The sequence below is a fragment of the Dama dama genome, chromosome 11 (genome assembly GCF_033118175.1).
Source record: "Dama dama isolate Ldn47 chromosome 11, ASM3311817v1, whole genome shotgun sequence".
NCBI classification, from domain to species: Eukaryota; Metazoa; Chordata; class Mammalia; order Artiodactyla; family Cervidae; genus Dama; species Dama dama.
Window position 1 is genome coordinate 45,129,769 of NC_083691.1, and position 19,840 is coordinate 45,149,608.

Consider the following 19,840-nt stretch of genomic DNA (forward strand, 5'->3'; position numbering starts at 1 on the left):
AATCATTCTTGTGTCTGCCTTATTTCAATAGCATATGTTGCCAAGGTTAATTCATGTTGCAGCATGTATCAATTTTATTCCTTTTTAACACTGAATATTTTATTCTACTTTGTTTATCTACTTGAGGGTTGTTTGCAAATTTTGTATATTAGGAATTTAATAGAATTTTAGTTGCTCTATCTCATTAGGAGTTCTTGTTCAGTACTATTTGCAGTTATAAACCCTTTTAAGAAGAATGAATAATAAAGATCCATTCCTCTTAAAACTACTGAACATATAGGCAATAAATTACAGTCTAATTCCAATTTATAATCTGTGGGGACTGTAGGTTAAGAACCCCTGCTTTTGAATTATTTTTTTCTATTTCTCATTTTGCTGTTTGTTTCCATGAGTATTTCAGTGAAGGAGGAATAGGAACATTGTTCTGGATTCCTTTGGATGATAAAGTAAATAGGACAAATAGCTATATTTTAGTGACTCTTTGTGATTATTGGTGGTGGTTTAAGTCGACAGGTTTGTAATAAGAGTATGACATGGGAAAAGTGCCTTCCTTTCTGGCCAACAGGCACATATAAAGATGCTCAGTATCACTAGTTATTAGAGAAATGAAAATTGAAACTACAATAAGGTATCACCTCACTCCATCATCAGAAAAGCCTACAAATAATAAATGCAGGAGAGGATGTGGAGAAAAAGGAACTTTCCTATACTGTTAGGAACGTAAATTGGTGCAGTCAGTATGGAGAACAGTATGGAGGGTGCTTAAAAAACTAAAAATAGAGTTACCATATGAGCCAGTAATCCCACTCCTGGTCATATACGCAGAAAAGATGAAAACTCTGATTCAAAAAAAATATATGAAACCCAGTGTTCATAGTAGTACTGTTTACAATAGCCAAGATGTTGTTTTTGCTCAGTCACTAAGTCGTGTCCGACTCTTTGCGACCCCATGGACTACAACACACCAGGCTTCCTCTCCTTCACCATCTCCGGGAGCTTCCTTAAACTCCTGTCCTTTGAGTTGGTGATGCCATCCAATCGTCTCATCCTTTGTTGTCCCCTTTTCCTGCTTTCAATCTTTCCCAGCTTCATGGTCTTTTTAATGAGTCAGCTCTTTGCATCAGGTGGCTGAAATATTGGAGCTTCTGCTTCAGCATCAATTCTTCCACTCAATGTTTGGGGTTGATTTCCTTTAGGATTGGCTGGTTTGATCTCCTTGGTATCTCAAGGGACTCCCAAAGAGTCTTCTAGCAGTACAATTCAAAAGCATCAAATCTTTTTCCAAGCCAAAGAAAATAAAGTCAGTCGTTGTTTCCCCATTTATTTGCCATGAAATGATGGGACTGGGTGCCATGACTTTTTTTTTTTGAATGTTGAGTTTTAAGCCAGCCTTTTCACTTTCCTCTTTCACCTTCGTCAAGAGGCCAAGAGCCAAAACATGGAAGTAGCCTAAATACCCATGGGCAGATGAGTGGGGAAAGAAGTGGGTTGTGCATGCACTCAGTGGGATATTACTCAGACATAAAAAAGAATGAAATAATGTCATTTGCAGCCACTTGGATAGACCTGGAGATTATCATACTAAGTGAAGTAAGAGGACAGATGTATCATATGTGGAATCCTTAAAAGTGATACAAATGAGCTCATTTAAACAAAGGCATAGAAAACAAATTCATGGTTACCTAAGGGTTTGAAAGGGGAGGAGGGATAAATTGGGGATATGTGATCAATAGAAGTACTCCTATATAAAATAAACAACAGAGACCTACTATACATATAGCACATATATTGTGGTATACTGAGTGTCAATAATCTTGTAATAAACTATAATGGAAGGCAATCTGAAAACATGTATGTTGTTGCTGTTGTCACTAAGTCATGTCCAACTCTTTTGCAACCCCAGGGACAGTGTAACCCACCAAGCGCCTCTATCCATGGGATTTTCCAGGCAGGAATATTGTAGTGGGTTGCCATTTCCTTTTCCAGGGTATATTCCCAATCCAGGGATTGAACCTGTGTCTCCTGCACTGGCAGGAGAGTTCTTTAGCACTGAGCCGCCAGGGAACCCTATGTGTATACAGGCATGTGTGTTATGTATATATAACTGAATCACTTTGCTATGCATCTGAAAGTAACATTTCTTTCTTTATTTCTTTTTTTACGGAAAGGAAAAAGTTTCAGTTACACATGGCTTTTTGATGAAGGGATGTGATTATAGAGCACACATTTAAAGTGAGTTTAAGCATTGCACAATGGTTTGGGCCAGACTGAACTCAGTGTTGCCTGATTGTAGCTTCCTTTTGTGATAGTGTGTCAAGGCGCTCCATTTTCTGTGGTGTATGAAAGTTAGCCACTATGAAAGCAAGGGATGTGATTCTGCGACTTTTTCACTGGTATTTTTCTCTTGATGGGTAGAATTCTATACTTGGTTGAAAATATGATATTAATGATATAAAGATAGTCTGTATCACTGATTAGCTAAGATGCTCATGAACAAACTTAAAATTTAAATTTAGAAAGGGCATTTTGCCTCTATGGGAATATGGCACCATTGGTGTGTTGTAGTCAGTAAGTTCCCATTTTAAAGGGTTTTAGTGAATCACATTCTGTTAATGCATTTCTTTTACCTTGTCGTTAAGTGTTTAATATTTGCAAGAACTTGCTGGGGGGGGTGGCGTGGTAAGACTGTTAATATTGTTGTGTAAATAACTTTCAAGATGATATATATAACTATTAAGTCCGATGGGAGTTGAGTTCAGTTCTGTTGCTCAGTTGCGTCCAGCTCTTTGCGACTCCATGGACTGCAGTACCCCAGGCCTCCCTGTCCATCGCCAACTCCTGGAGTTGACTCAGACTCATGTCCATTGAGTCGGTTATCCCATCCAACCATCTCATCTTCTGTCATTCCCTTCTCCTGCCTTCAATCTTTCCCAGCATCAGGGTCTTTTCCAATGAGTCAGTTCTTTGCATCAGGCGGCCAAAGTATTGGAGTTTCAGCTTCAGCATCAGTCCTTTCAAAGAATATTCAGGACTGATTTCCTTTAGGATGGACTGGTTGGATCTCCTTGCAGTCCAAGGGACTCTCAAGAGTCTTCTCCAACACCACAGTTCAAAAGCATCAATTTTTCGGCACTCAGCTTTCTTCACAGTCCCACTCTCACATCCATACATGACTACTGGAAAAACCAAAGCCTTGACTAGATGGACCATTGTTGGCAAAGTAAAGTCTGCTTTTTAAAATGTTGTCTAGGTTCATCATAACTTTTCTTCCAAGGAGCAAGCGTCTTTCAATTTCATGGCTATAGTCACCATCTGCAGTGATTTTGGAGCCCAAGAAAAGATAGTCTGTCATAGTTTCCATTGTTTCCCCATGTATTTGCCATGAAGTGATGGGACCAGATGCCATTATCTTAGTTTTCTGAATGTTGAGTTTTAAGCCAACTTTTTCACTCTCTCAAGAGGCTCTTTAGTTCTTCTTCGCTTTCTGCCATAAGGGTGGTGTCATCTGCACATCTGAGGTTATCGATATTTCTCCCGGCAGTCTTGATTCGAGCTTGTGCTTCCTCCAGCCCAGGCTTTCTCATGATGTACTCTGCATATAAGTTAAATAAGCAGGGTGACTATATACAGCCTTGACGTACTCCTTTTCCTATTTGGTACCAGTCTGTTGTTCCATGTCCAGTTCTAACTGTTGCTTCCTTACCTGCATACAGATTTCTCGAGGCAGGTCAGGTGGTCTGGTATTCCCATCTCTTTAAGAATTTTCCAGAGTTTGTTGTGGTCCACACAGTCAAAAGACTTTGGCATAGTCAATAAAGTAGAAATAGAGGTTTTTCTGGAACTCTTGCTTTTTCGATGGTCTAGCAGATGTTGGCAATTTGATCTCTGGTTCCTCTGCCTTTTCTAAAACCAGCTTGAACATCTGGAAGTTCAGAGTTCACATACTGTTAAAGCTTGGCTTGGAGAATTTTGAGCATACTTTACTAGCATGTGGGAGGAGTGCAATGGTGTGGTAGTTTGAGCATTTCTTTGGGAATTACATGTACTTAAATCTCACCTTTTTAGCTAGCTACTGTTGTTGTTATCCGTTTATGAAATTGTGTGAATTATTTGTTGTTGCTTTGTTTTTATTTGAAATGAGACTGTCAAAGACATTTTTCTTGATATTGAGAAAAATAAGAGTTATGAAAGATTATTAACACACAAACTCTTGGATAAGGAGCATTCATGTGCCATAAGCCACCTTCCAGTGAGTATTTGGGCATTTTTATACTAGTGTACCATATTTTGAAGAAACTATGCATGGATGGTCCTTAAGTTTTCTTGGTTTCTAGAAAAGAACTTAGAAGACTGCTGGAAGGAGTATCCTGGTCTCTCCACATATGCTTTCTGAATAATTGGAAAGAGATAATGTCTGATTAGTATGGTTTTTATTGGATATGAAGTCTTGTAAAGATAGTTCTTGTTTTAAGAAATTTGTTTTATTTATAAAACAACTGAAGAAACTGAAAAATTTTTATTCCCCCCAACTGGCAGATGAGTTAGCTCATTTGGCACAAAGAAAGAGATGCTGGGAATAAAGGGGTTTTGTTTTTGTCAAGTCTGGGATAGTTTTCTGTTAAATCTCAGAAGCCGAGCTTTCTCTGTTACTTGTAAACATCTGACTTTTCTACTTTGATATGTGTGACACCATTTATTTATTTATTCTTTTGGCTAAGCCACATGGCTTGCAGAATTTTACCTCTCAAACAGGGATTGAACTGAAGCCATGGCAGTGAAAACCCCAAATCCTAACCACTAGGCAACCAGGGGATTCCCACCATTTCTTTTTTCAAAGGTGTAATTCACAATTTTAAAACTATTCCTAATTGACTTCTTTTACTCTTTTAATTTTGGTAAATAATGGGAAGAAGTTTGGGGAGGGCATTATGGTACTTAATCATACAAGGTGCATAGCAGGAAGAGATTCTAAACAGACACTGTGTGCTGCAGTACTTGATGGAAAAGGTCTTCACATGTAGTTTCAGTGCTTTGAATGGACACTGATCATTTTAGAGTGATATTTAGTGATACTAAGTTGAGACTTAGTTTTGTCTCTCAGATCCTTAGAGGTTGTGTGTGTGTATTTACTACTTATTTCACATTTTTCCTGTTTCATCTTTTGCTCTTTACTCCATCTTATAGATGAATTTCAGAAGTCTCTGAAAAAAAGTTATTTAGTTGCTATTAGAGTTGTAGACTCAGTCTGATTCTGTTTTCTTCTGAGGCTGAGAGAAGCCTCCAAACTCATATGGAGGTAGAAATTGTAGTTCCACTACTGTTCAATGTTTTTGCCTGAATTTAGTGGTTTCAGAGTGATGTTTTCTGTTTATTCAGAATGGCTCTTTTTCTTAATTTTTTAGGGGCCTTAATGACAGTAATTTCTCTAAAGAGCAGAAAGGTCAGCAATACCAGAATTGTTTTGATATGATCTAATGGATATTAAGGACACGAGATTGTTGTGTGGGTTATCCTAACTAAATGGTATGATTTAGCACTCATTTTAAAATAAAACTAGTTCCCCTAGTTCTGGGTGTTTCTTTTTTTTTTAATCACTTTATTGAATCTAAACCTGGTTTTATTTTGGGTGTCCACAAAGCCTCTTTTTTTTTTTAATAATTTTAGACAACAGAAACATTGTCTAAAATGTTGCCCCCCTAAGTACAGAATGTACTTATACCATTTAGTTTTTCCTACTAACAACTTAGTTTGTCCTGGAAGTTTTGCCGATTTGTTGTATCATTCAGTTCATTCATTGGGGCTTTCCTGGTGGCTCAGATGGTAAACAATCCACCTGCAATGAGGGAGACCGGGGTTCGATCCCTGGGTTGGGAACATCCCCTGGAGGAGGGCATGGCAACCCACTCCAATATTCTTGCCTGGAGAAATCCCCATGAACAGAGGAGCCTGGTGGGCTACAGTCCATGGGGTCACAAAGAGTCAGACACGACTGACTAAGCACACACAGCATGTTCATTGGTGGATCCTATCTACAACAGTTATTACTGGTGCCTTTGCCTAGTGTAGAAGTTTTTAAAATGTCAGTAACAGTTTTCACTGGATTATTTGTATTTGTGTATATATAGTTAAATCTTTGGTAACTGGCAGGCAGTTTTTCAAATGATTCTTATATTGTGGATATTGATAATACTTAAGGTTACATTTTCAATTGATTAATAACCTTTACTATGTGTCTTTGTTTTACTTGTGAAATTTTTCATCAATTAGGAAAATATTTTTATAATTAATGCTTTTTAAAAGTTTTGTTTTTATTTGGAATGTTGAAATGGCCAGTTCCACCATAATTAATAGAAATTATTTTCAGTTACCAGTGAAGGAACTGTGGGGTCAAAGAGTGAATTTAACACTTAAACTTAACATGATCATGAAAATTGCTCTATTGGGGTAGTTTTACAATCAAATAGGCATTTTGTTTCCTAGGGTTGATTATATTTCTGGGTAGCTGTTTCTTATAAATTAGCATTGGTCAATGGATATTGAGTCCAGTGTAGATTTGTTAGATGAGAGTTGGGACACAGTTTTATAAACTTTCATTTGTATTTCTGAAGTTCAGATAGCTTTGAAAATTTGAAAATCTTCATAAAGCATTTGGTGGCAAAAACTAAATTATTAAACAGATGTGAAATTAGTCTTTATTTTTCATAGGGAGAGATAATTTGTTGGATTAGGAAATCAGATCCTTTCGGTATATCAATTTAAGGTGAACTACATTACTTTAAAATTTTGAGGGGACGTATGGTAGATAAATGCCCAGTAAATTCTGAATGATGCAAATTAAAATCAAAGACATGAAATGTTAACTGTTATAGGTAATGCTATAAAGGTATCCTTAAGAATATAAATAAAAACTTTTTTCTTAACTCTTTTTTTTCTACATTGTAGAACAAACAAGGTAAAATTACTTACAGGATTAGCTTAGTGCTGTAAATAAATTGACAGGGACTAACATCTGACTTTGTGTTTCTTTAAAGGAATCATAAGTTTCCCGTTGTGGGTTTTTTTTTTTTTTTTTTTTAAATTTAAAAATCACAGCTTGGTATAGTTGGCTGTGTAGCATTAAAGAATATCTTAGAAGATAATAATTCATAGTTGTCAAACCAATATTTTGTCTTTATTCACAAAACTGAAAAAGTAGTAGTACACATTTTTCCCCATAATGTCATAACTGGTGATTGGATTCAGGTGTATGATCTGATCTTTACTTTACTCTGCCCTCCCCCTACCCAATTTTATAGCATGCTATAAAGTTCTGAATAATTTTTTTTTAATAGGGATTAAGAAATACGTTGTGGGCCTCATTATCAAGACATCATCTGACCCAACTTGTGTAGAGGTAAGAGCTTTTTTGGAAGCTACTGTGAGAGTGTAAAATCATTTAAATATTGGATCTTGATCTTAAACCCACTTCTGTCACAGACATATAGACATATATGCAAATCATTTATGACAGATCTGCAGTCACTTTGTTCTTTCTGCCGGGCATGGATGGGGGGCTGCCTGCATTTGTTATTTATTATATCAATTTTTTTAAGTCCTCGTTTAAACTTATTTCTTTTCTTAGAAAGAAAAGGTATATATCGGGAAGTTAAATATGATTCTCGTTCAGGTAAGATTTTACTTGATACATTGTTTTCCCTGAGAATTAAGTGCTTCCCTGAGAATTAGGCTGATAAATTGAACAAAGTATTCTATTTTATTGATTAACTAAACATCTTGCAAAGTGGTGATAGTAGTCCTCACAGTGTTTACAATAGTTAGCCCATTGTCTAACATTTAAGGTTGTTAATATGCTGTGGTAGTATTTACAAAGAGCACTACAGTATTTACAAATACTGTAAAAACTTCACTTCTTTGGCTCCAATATGGGTTGGACTCATTAAAAAATTTTTGCCCCATATTGTTTCTTTCTTTTCCATGTCAGCTATCTCAGTCTTACTGATGCATTTAAAAATTGCTTTGAATTCAAGCATCCGTTTAATTGATCTTTATACTTTACCTGTTTTTTAAACTTTCTATATATCTAACTAGAAAATTTTAATTTACATAACTTTTAAAATACGTACAAAAATCTTCCTGAGAATGGAGCATTTAAGACATGGGGCTTTGTAGTTTCTACTCAGTATGTTCTCTCTGTTTGTTTGTTTGTTTGTTTACTCAGTATATTCTGTGTAGAGACTGGAACATTTCCTGTCTTGATAAAGGGGAACAAAATGAAGGGTGGTTGATAATTTGCTTCTGCTTTTGGTATCACACAATTTCTATGAAGTTTGTTTATTTGCACTTGACAAGTGAAAAGAAATTAACACTTTCTATTTTATTTTAGATACTTAAACAGGAGTGGCCAAAACACTGGCCAACTTTTATCAGTGACATTGTTGGAGCAAGTCGGACCAGTGAAAGTCTCTGTCAGAATAATATGGTGATTCTGAAACTCTTGAGTGAAGAAGTATTTGATTTTTCTAGTGGACAGATAACCCAAGTGAAAGCTAAGCATTTGAAAGACAGGCAAGTAATTGCTTTAGAATTTTTAAGCAATTTTTCAAACACTTTCAAGAAATTGGAGGTAGATTATAAATATTTAAGAAACAAGTTAATACATTTTAAATTCTTTTTTACTTCAAATTTAAATAATGCTTAAATTCCCTAATATTCTAAATTGGGGAGGCTTGAAAAATATGTGTGGTATTACAGCAAAGTAACTTCATACATGTTATGTGGAAAGAATATAGATTAAGAATTCCCAGAAAGTTCTTGGGAGTCTGTTTTATATGGTGCCTAGTTAATTACAGGTCCAAGGATATGACTTGTGTCCAAATGTCTACTGAATTCTGCTGTTCCTACATTTTATCCATTTTCCTATAGTTAACACCAGAAACATGGCAGATTTTATTTTCTTCAACATAGTAATAAAAATGTGTTTAGTCATTATGGAACAAATATTTTACCTTTGTGTTTGAAGTAGCTTCAGAATTTAGAATTTTTATCTCTGGTTCGGTGTGTAAGCACAATGGATTAGGGATATTTAACACTGCTTCTTTCCATTTGGAGAGTTTTATTTCAACTGTCTGGATTTAAAAGACTAGATTAAAAAATAATAATAATAAAAAAATAAGACTAGATTGAGGGATATCCCTGGTGGCCCAGTGGTTAAGACTCAGAATTTCCACTTCAGGGAGCACTGGTTCGATCCTTGGTTGGGTCATTAAGATCCTGCAAGCCATGCTGCATGACCAAACTAAAAAAATTAGTAAAAGACTATGTTAATTGAAATTTTTAAAATAGATTAAGGATGACATAAAAACCAAACCTTTAAGAAAGGAAATTAACATGCCCTTTATAGGTGAGTTTTAAAAGAATGATACTTACTCATAGTTTTAGTAACTAATTTATTTAAATATTTATTTATTTACCTGGTGGCTCAGACGGTAAAGAATCCGCCTGCAGTGTTGGAGACATGGGTTTGATCCCTGGGTTGGGAAGATCCTTGGAGGAGGACACAGCAACCCATTCCAATATTCTTGCCTGGAGAATCCCTGTGGACAGAGGAGCCTGGCAGTCTCCAGTTCATAGAGTTACAAAGAGTCAGACACAAGCAGCTTAAGCATGGCACATGTATTTATTTGGCTGTGCCATGTCTTAGTTGTGGCATGTGGGTTCTAGTTCCCTGACCAGGGATCAAAGCCAGAGTCTTAGCCACTGGACCACCAGGAATGTCCCAACTTCATAACTTTCGATGAAATTATTGATACCTGTGTTTATAAATAGAAGTAACTCGGGTTTTAATGGCTGCTGAAATGTTGTTACTCTGTAAATAGTTACAGCATTTCTTCTAAACTGATCACTTTTTTGTTTTTCTTTAGCATGTGCAACGAATTCTCACAAATTTTTCAGCTTTGTCAGTTTGTGATGGTAAGTGTTTTTAATTTCAGTTTTTAAAAAATAACTATTATTATAGGAAGATGTTAATTGAAAAACATGTTTTTGTTGTAGGAAAATTCCCAAAATGCTCCACTTGTACATGCAACTTTAGAAACGTTGCTCAGATTTCTTAACTGGATTCCGCTTGGATATATTTTTGAGACCAAGTTAATCAGCACATTAATTTATAAGGTATGTGAATGCATTTCAGTTACTTTCTTATAAATAAAGTTTGCACAACTATGCTTTTGAATAGAAAAACCAATCTGCATTCATAACCATAATCAGCCTTATTTCTGAGATGAGAAAACTGCTGAGAAGAACTTTTCTGCAGTTTCAGCTACTGATTTTTAAGAACAGTGTCAGAATCTTTTGATACTGTCACTTTACTAGGCAGTCTCTTATATTCTATGTGAACAACTAATTGTTTGCAGTAGCATGTAATGCCTATATAAAGTCTTGTAATTGTTTATCCAGAGATATTCAATTACCAACTGGTTGTATTTTCAGATGTTTTCTAATCAAATGTAATGAATAAATTATGTATTTAATCAAGACCCTCTAAAAGCAGACTGTTATAACTTATATTTGGGGCTTTGTAGTTCAGGACTTGATGGGGTCATGTTCTAATGTGAATTTACTATGTTAGAGCGACCATTTTATCAATAGAAAGTTTATTTTAAATTGCTTGCTGTTGTCAATAATATCACGGGAAATGTTGGGCATTTATGTACTTGTACAGATACTTACTTTGTGCAAATTTTAATACATGTTGGTCAAGTGTTGGTCAAGAAGTATGTCCATTTTTAAGGCTTTTGATGCTCATCAAATTGCCACCCACAAATGGGAGGCTACATTTATTCCTTCTCAACAATAAAATATGAAAGAGCCAGTTCCCTACATCTTTGTTAATCTTAGGTATATTGCTGATCTCTTAGAATCTTAAACAATTATAATATTTTCAGATTATACAGAAAACATGTCTTTAAAAGTCATGTAGTAGACGATGAGAAAAGTTTCTAAGCAACTTCGTGTTTTTCAGATGTCTAAAGACACATCAAAAGAAAGCACAGTTTGCTTTTAAATTTTACTGTCCATTGGGTGGATAATGAAATTTCCTTAAAATATAGGTACCAAAAACCTGTATCACCACCTATTTGCCAGATTTTTTCCCCCCAGTGTTCCCGATTTCTAAATCCTTCATTATTTTTTTAATTGTTAATTTTAAGTAAAGTGTTTCAGGCCATTTAATTTTATGCTCCCTCTCTCCCCGTTCTTTTAATTAAAATAGTTCCTGAATGTTCCAATGTTTCGAAATGTCTCTCTGAAGTGCCTCACTGAGATTGCTGGCGTGAGTGTAAGCCAGTATGAGGAGCAATTTGTAACGCTATTTACACTGACAATGATGCAGCTAAAACAGGTAATGTAACACTCTTATTAAACTGACTAAACACTTTTAGTGCCTTAGAAAAAGTTGGATTTCAGTTGAAACATTTCACCACAGCTTAACATTAATAGATCAGTGCAATTCTGTGTTTATTATATAAAATGAAGGGTAAGCTAGAAATTTTGAGAATCCTTGAAATAAAGGTTCTGGGAATGTTTTGATAATTAGTTTCTGAAGAATTTAAAGTTTTGGTCACTTGGGGTTTAATATTCTGCCTTTGACCTTCCATCTTTTAAATAACGGAATCAGCTAAGTCCTAGTTTGACTAGGTATATATGAAATTATCTAGAAGGTTAATCATAAAACTACATTGCTACATAATAGGTTTGTAATCTGAATCAACTACATATTTGAACATTTTTAATAACACTAAGGTGGGAAAACTGATTTAGGAAAAATTTCAAAGGATCATCTTTAAGGAAATCTTACTATGCTATTGATTTAAAAAACAAAAGCTAGGACAAAAAGGTACAAAAATGGATATAATAGACCAAGGCATTTTTTTTTAAAGATAGCTATTTAACTCCATATGTTTTAAAATTAATAAAATGGGGGGGAAATTTAGAACTTAAATGTAGTATCTTTGTTGTTATTTTGAAGGCTTATGATCTATATTTAAATTTGCAGATGCTTCCTCTAAATACCAATATTCGACTTGCATACTCAAATGGAAAGGATGATGAACAGAACTTTATTCAAAATCTTAGTTTGTTTCTCTGCACCTTTCTTAAAGAACATGGTCAACTTATAGAGAAAAGATTAAATCTCAGGGAAACACTCATGGAGGTAGGCTTTGTGGAGCTTTTGGCTTCTGAAATTAATAATAATTTAAACTATGCTTTTGTTCTAAAATGGTTTTGACTTACTCTTTGACATATCTTATTATTTGTCTCCACAATACAAGTACATGCTGTCAATTCTGAATTCTAGTCAGAAGCCAAGTATCCTGATTTCTGTGTTCTACTCAATGCCAGATCAGTAATTTACAATGTAAATTAAATTCCAATAAATGTGCGTATGGGTCATTTCTAAGATGAAAAGTCTAAAAACCTTGTTTTATAATAGAGGTGTAACAACATACAACTTTTAAATTGCGTGAGTGGTGTTTAGTACATTCACAGATTGCACGACTGGTAGTTAGTACATTCACAGTGTTGTCAGCCATCTATCTATTCTAAAACATTTTTTCATTACCCACGAAGGATAAAGGTACCTATTGAAACAAGTCATTCCGTTCTGCTCTTGTCTCTAGTCCCTAGCAACAAGTAATTTGCTTTACAACTCAATGGATTTACCTATTCTAAACCTTTCATATAACTGGAATTATAATATATGGACTTTTGTTGTTACTGCTTTCTTGCACTTAACATATTACCATGTTACAGCACATGTCAGTACTTCATCCCTTTCATGCAGAATAATATCCCTTTATATGGATATACATCATTTTTTGTGTCTGTTCATCTGTTGAACATTTCAATTATTTCTCCCTTTTGCTGTTACCAAATATCATTTGATGTCCATATTTTTTTACAGTCATGTAAGTTTCTTAGCATGTTGTAGGACATGTCAGAAGAAAGCACACTTTGCTCCTATACAATTTCTACTGTATATTTGGTAAATGATGAAACTTGAGAGTGTACAAAAAGCAATGTGAAATTTTATTTCCCATTAACATAGCAAATGGAAAGCAGTTTAAGGTTGATTAGTAATGTCTAAGGATTGTTTTAATAGTTTTGGTCTTCTGTGTAGGCCCTTCATTATATGTTGTTGGTATCCGAAGTAGAGGAAACTGAAATCTTTAAGATTTGTCTTGAGTACTGGAATCACCTGGCAGCTGAACTCTATAGAGAGAGCCCGTTCTCAACGTCTGCCTCTCCATTGCTATCTGGAAGTCAGCATTTTGATGTTCCTCCTAGGAGACAGCTGTATTTGCCTGTATTGTCCAAGGTAACAACAGTGTGTGGTTGAGTGTGCTTTCTCTGATTTTGGAGGACCAAATGAAAATGCTGGCTTTTATTTTTTGGCTGAATCTATCCAAGCACAACCTGTGAGTTTGTTAGGAATGCAAATGAGATGCAGGAAAGTTAACAGTTGATTTTTGTCCATGTTTAGATTGAAAATTATTGTAGAGTTACATTTTAAGTATGTTTATTGTTTTATATTGTGGGCATGATTTTGTTCGGTATGTTGGTGTTGAGTGCCAATTTTTGAGAGTGCGAGTTATATTTGATGTAACTGATTTCAGAGATCTAACAGATCTTTTTTTTTTAATTGTTGAATAGGTCCGTTTATTAATGGTTAGTAGAATGGCTAAACCAGAGGAAGTATTAGTTGTAGAAAATGATCAGGGAGAAGTTGTAAGAGAATTCATGAAGGATACAGATTCCATAAATTTGTATAAGAATATGAGAGAAACATTAGGTAAGTAGATAAATACTACTAATTTAATCCTTATTTTTAAAAGTTCTCTTCTTTTGTGGAAATACTGTTTAGCCATGCTTAGTTTCTGAGTCTGTTAATAGCCATCCTTATTAGGGTGCTGTTGGTCTTAGTAAAAATCTTTTTTGCTCATTAAGTTTTGCATTTTAAAACATGGAATTTTTTTCCTTCCTTGTAGTTTATCTTACTCATCTGGATTATGTAGATACGGAAAGAATAATGACCGAGAAGCTTCACAATCAAGTGAATGGTACGGAGTGGTCATGGAAGAATTTGAATACATTGTGTTGGGCAATAGGCTCCATTAGTGGAGCAATGCATGAAGAGGATGAAAAGCGATTTCTTGTTACTGTTATAAAGGTATGCAAGAGATTAGGTGTGAACTGGAACCTTGATAGTGTGTTTTACTGTAAATGACTGAAATTTTTCTCACTTTACAGGATCTATTAGGATTATGTGAACAGAAAAGAGGCAAAGATAATAAAGCTATTATTGCATCAAATATCATGTACATAGTAGGTCAATATCCACGATTTTTAAGAGCTCACTGGAAATTTTTGAAGACAGTAGTTAACAAACTCTTCGAATTCATGCATGGTAAATCCTGTTTGCTTAATAGATTTTATTTTTGCTTAATGGAAAAAGCAAAATTTTTTTGAATTTTTTTTTATTTTTGTTTTGTTAAGAGACCCATGATGGAGTCCAGGACATGGCTTGTGATACTTTCATTAAAATAGCGCAAAAGTGCCGCAGGCATTTCGTTCAGGTTCAGGTTGGAGAAGTAATGCCATTTATTGATGAGATTTTGAACAACATTAACACTATAATTTGTGATCTTCAGCCTCAACAGGTATGTGTATCAGCATATTTTTCTTTTTCTTTTTTTCAGTAAGCATATTTTTCTTAGAAAATAACTACTGCTTTAATGAGAATTCATTAATAGGGGTAGAACGCCACTAATGGATTAAATTAAAGTGTTTCTGTTCTAATTTTTATAGTGAGGCAGAAATTCAGTCAGAAGTGTTGTTAAACTGATTTACTGTTTATCACTGACATATTAACAAAATTAGCTTAAGTGTGTAAGTGAATTATTTGTATGTGATTTTCCTTATTATGAGGCATACAAGTAAAATGTCTGTCTTTTAACATAGGTCCATACATTTTATGAAGCTGTGGGGTATATGATTGGTGCACAAACAGACCAAACAGTACAAGAACATTTGATAGAAAAATATATGCTACTTCCTAATCAGGTTTGGGACAGCATAATCCAGCAAGCAACCAAAGTAAGTTTTAGTTACTTTTTGTAAAAGTTCTGATGGAATCTAAGAAAGTTACATTTACAAAAGTAGTAAATTTAGTACCTTGACATGTATATCTGATCCATAGTGCTTTGTGTGCTTTTGCACATTGAAAGAATGGTAACATTTTTATTCTGTTTGGATGATATTTTGGGAAATACTTTCCTCCATTCTTTAGTAATAAAGACTTTTGCAGTACTTTTACACTTTAGGATTATATATGTGATGGTGGTTTGTAGTAATGTGGGTAATTTTTTTTGCTTCAGCAAAAAGAATTCTGTTACAATAAATGGAGTTGTGGTTTGTTCTTATAGAATGTGGATATACTTAAAGATCCTGAAACAGTCAAGCAACTTGGTAGCATACTGAAAACAAATGTGAGAGCTTGCAAAGCAGTTGGACACCCATTTGTGATTCAGCTTGGGAGAATTTATTTAGATATGCTTAATGTATACAAGTGCCTCAGTGAAAATATTTCTGCAGCTATTCAAGCTAATGGTAAGCAATTCTGAATTCTCATGAAATGTCAGTTCTACATTCACTGCCTTAGCCATAAGCATTTAGCACTTTTGACAAAATACCTCCCATGCTTTAGGCAATCTTCAACAATTTTTAATGAGTCGCACTTGCCCCTTTCCCTTATAAAATTAGTCTTGTTTCCCAGGAAATTAATCTGTGTCCTCTCGTTTTTTGGGGCATTCTGGGTGGCTGAGTCGGGAAGATCCCCTGGAGGGGGAAATGACAGCACACTCTAGTACTCTAGTCCTCTTGCCTGGAAAAATCCTGGGGACAAGAGATTCTGGCAAGCTATAGTTCATAGGGTTGCAAAGAGTTGGACATAAATGAGCACTAGCACTCTTTGTCTTTAGGTTTTCTAATGGAGAGTGGAAACAAATATTATCTGAAGTACACTGCCAATGTAGAATTTTAGTTGTCAAATTGGATTCCACCTGATTCTGTTTTTTAGGTGAGATGGTTACAAAGCAACCATTGATTAGAAGTATGCGAACAGTAAAAAGAGAAACTTTAAAGTTAATATCTGGTTGGGTGAGCCGGTCTAATGATCCACAGATGGTAAGTGAGATGTCATTTTTGTTTTTTAAAGTTGATACTGCACTCTCTAGAATGTGCATTTAGCTATTTAAAAGGTAATTTAGATGTTTACATTTGGTGTTACTTTATAGCATTCTATTTATTGGAGTTCTGGAGTTTGTTAAAATAGTAAGATCCTTTCTCCAGGGGATCTTCCCAACCCAGGAATCGAACACAGGTCTTCCGCATTGCACGCAGATTCTTTTACCCGCTGAGCCACCAGGGAAGCCCAAGATACATACCTTCTTCCAAAGAAATTTCTGCTGGTAGGGGGAGGGTGGTGATGTTTTTGGGTCATTTTTATTTTCCATGGATAGAGTTCAAATGAAATTTTTTTTCCTGATGGTTTTGGGAGCAATTTGTAAAGCTGTCATAAGAGCTGCTTACCTCCTTAGTGGGAATAAGCAGTTTCCTAGTTGAAAGTCTGTTTTGTTGTCTTATTCCTGTCAGTCTTAAATGGTTTTCAGAAAGTAACTAGCTCCATATGCGTGAACTTGGGAGAGCTGTTTATGTTTAGTTATTGTTAAACCTTTCGTTCTTTGGGTCCTTGGAACATTATGATAAATCCTTTCCTGTTCATTACTATTGTGTGGCGGTAGCATTGAAAACTGCGCTACTTACTTTCATAAATTTGATATTTTACTATTGTTCCTATTGATACTGGAAAATTTTTTCAGGAAATTACCAAGGTATCAAACTAGTTTGCAGCTAAGATTTATGTTGAACTTTGGGGTTGTGAATTCAAAGATAGTCAAATAATTCAGATCCAGTGTGTAGGAAAATAAATTCAATGTTAAGAGTGGAAATATGAGAGTGGGCAAGGAAAGGATAAGTGAGGCATGGGTATGAAGTATACAGTATGGGAAATAGTGTATAATAGTCAAGAACTAATATCTTTTTATAGTGACAGACCATAACTAGATTTAATGTGATCATTTTAGAATGTATAAAAATATTAAATCACTAGACTGTGTTAATAGGAACTAATGTCATGTTGTAGGTCAAAAAAAGGATGTAACGTACAAACCTGGTATATAAAATTTACACTGCTGTATGTTTTATAAGAAAGTTGAGTAAATCTTAAAACATTTTTATCACAACTTTTTTTCTGTTTGTATCTATATGAGGTGTTATATATAAGATATCTATGATGATCACTAAACTTATCTTCTATAATCAGTTCATGATGTATGTAAGTAAACTTGTACAACTTAATCACGTCTGAGTAGAACTTAAAGGAAGAAAAAGAAGGGAGAATCGGTTCTAGTTAAGAGAAAACCTAGTAAGTAAAAGAAAAATAATTTTGTGCTTATCCTTCAAATCTTACTAGGCCTATTTTGTGTATTGGGACACTATTACTGTTTAGTTAAATGAAACATGATCATATTTATTGAGCACATCTTAATGGAGGATGTATTATAAAACATAAGAGTTTACACCTTAGACTGTTTATTGGGAATCTCGGAAAGCCTACCACGGTCTTTCTGGCATAGTGTAGTTCCTTTTTTGAGAGTAAGTAATGGTTATTATTTCTGATTATTAAACTGTTGGTTCGCATTCATTAAATTTAAAAAAGCATTGATGGTGGATGTCTGATTTTGGTTAGATATGAATACTTTGGTGTACAGTTAGGCTTTACCCTCCCCATGCCTCACACACAGACACACAGTATCCCTAGAATCTTGGTCCTGCCATAATACTTAGAGCTAGTCACTTGATTGCAGGCCCCAGTTTTCTTTAATAAGTATAGATTTAAACTGTACAATGGCGATGGCCCTTTTCTGCCTATTTTGAGTTCTTGATTTTTCTTTGTAAAGTTCTAATACACCAGAATTAAAGCCATAAGAGTTTCCATTTTTCAGTAGATAATCAACCTAAATTAAGTCTTACAAGGTGACATTGACCTAGCTGCTTAGTAAGTTAGCAAGTGCCTGGATTAAAATTAAAAGTTTTCTAATTTTTTTTAAACAGGTAGCTGAAAATTTTGTTCCTCCTTTGTTGGATGCAGTTCTCATTGATTACCAGAGAAATGTCCCAGCTGCTAGAGAGCCAGAAGTACTTAGTACTATGGCTATTATTGTCAACAAGTTAGGAGGACATATAACAGCTGAAATACCTCAAATATTTGATGCTGTTTTTGAGTGCACATTGAATATGATAAATAAGGTATGCATTTTACATTTCAGTTACATAATGGCAAGTTCTACAGTTATTCATACAACTTTTAAAAGCGTAATGGCTGTCTATGAGCATAGCATAAATTTTAGGCTCTGATGTTAAAACATTTGAACTTCTAGATAAGAAAAGTACTTAAGAAAAGTACTTGTTTTTAAATTTGCCAAAGTTTTTTATTCAAGTAGCAGCTAGCATTTATTTAAAACTTGAAACATTTTAGTCACTGGGTTTTTAGTAAAGTGTAGTATGTGCTTATAAAGAATGGGAAAATGTATTAACCAAAAGAAAAATATGTAAATATACGTGTACACATTTTACACAGTAGACTTTTCTAATCTGTGTTACTGATCTCAAAGTCACTTTAAAGTGGTAGCACATCTCTAGCAAGTCTCAATGCTAATAGAAAATGTGACAGTCTTTGTGGGTTTTGTTAAGTTCTCTTTATAATAAGATGACCTTCATATTGACAAGTCATTTGTGTAAAGGATAGTAATTTTGTTCTCCCTTACCAGGTGAATTGTATTATCTGTGAGTTTGACTTTCAGTAGGCCATATATCTTAGGTCCACTAACAACTACACATATTTATAATGAATTAGGGCTTGCTTTCCCTCTTCCATCTCATACAGTTTAAGGCATTGAAACGTCTCTTTTGTTCCCACCATTTATTTTTAGGACTTTGAAGAATATCCTGAACACAGAACGAACTTTTTCTTACTACTTCAGGCTGTCAATTCTCATTGTTTCCCAGCGTTCCTGGCTATTCCACCTGCACAGTTTAAACTTGTTTTGGATTCTATTATTTGGGCTTTCAAACATACCATGAGGAATGTAGCAGATACAGGTAAATAACATAAAAATGATGTTCTTTATTCATTTGCCTACCAACCCAAAATCCACATACAGACACTTAAAGACAGACACCCATCTATCTATGTATTCATAGTTGCAGACAAGAGGTATCATCACTTCACTTGTCATGGTTTTGTTTGAGTGCATCAGTAATGGATGTGGAGAGAAATCAACTAAACCTTAAGAAATAATGGACAGGTGGTAATGGTTAGATTAGTCTGTAAGTAAGCAGTCATTGATTCTAATTTAACTCCATTACTGAGTCAAGATAATTTAGGCAAATAATTGTCTTCAGTTTAAGAAAAAAAAAAAAAAAGAGGGACTTTGAATTGTTTAATAGCTGAAGTACCATTGTGAATGTTGTCAGTATGAAATAACTTGGCTTTATATGTCTTTTAGGCTTACAGATACTTTTTACATTGTTACAAAATGTTGCACAAGAAGAAGCTGCAGCTCAGAGTTTTTATCAGACTTATTTTTGTGATATTCTTCAGCATATCTTTTCTGTTGTGACAGACACCTCACATACTGCTGGTAAGAATTTAAAGCTGTAA

At 34.6% G+C, this 19,840-nt stretch overlaps 1 protein-coding gene across 2 annotated transcripts in view; it reads left to right on the plus strand.

The window, feature by feature from the left end:
* XPO1 (exportin 1) overlaps positions 1 to 19,840 on the plus strand; it is a 41,123-nt gene that overhangs the window by 18,980 nt on the left and 2,303 nt on the right. For both annotated transcript variants that reach the window (XM_061155224.1, XM_061155225.1), the window contains 18 exons: positions 7,332 to 7,393; positions 7,622 to 7,666; positions 8,384 to 8,565; positions 9,921 to 9,969; positions 10,051 to 10,170; positions 11,270 to 11,398; positions 12,053 to 12,211; positions 13,178 to 13,375; positions 13,711 to 13,849; positions 14,046 to 14,227; positions 14,308 to 14,464; positions 14,554 to 14,717; positions 15,019 to 15,153; positions 15,483 to 15,666; positions 16,136 to 16,242; positions 18,232 to 18,426; positions 19,110 to 19,278; positions 19,686 to 19,820. In XM_061155224.1, the coding sequence (XP_061011207.1) occupies positions 7,332 to 7,393; positions 7,622 to 7,666; positions 8,384 to 8,565; positions 9,921 to 9,969; positions 10,051 to 10,170; positions 11,270 to 11,398; positions 12,053 to 12,211; positions 13,178 to 13,375; positions 13,711 to 13,849; positions 14,046 to 14,227; positions 14,308 to 14,464; positions 14,554 to 14,717; positions 15,019 to 15,153; positions 15,483 to 15,666; positions 16,136 to 16,242; positions 18,232 to 18,426; positions 19,110 to 19,278; positions 19,686 to 19,820 (2,511 nt within the window). The remainder of the gene's footprint in view (positions 1 to 7,331; positions 7,394 to 7,621; positions 7,667 to 8,383; positions 8,566 to 9,920; positions 9,970 to 10,050; positions 10,171 to 11,269; positions 11,399 to 12,052; positions 12,212 to 13,177; positions 13,376 to 13,710; positions 13,850 to 14,045; positions 14,228 to 14,307; positions 14,465 to 14,553; positions 14,718 to 15,018; positions 15,154 to 15,482; positions 15,667 to 16,135; positions 16,243 to 18,231; positions 18,427 to 19,109; positions 19,279 to 19,685; positions 19,821 to 19,840) is intronic.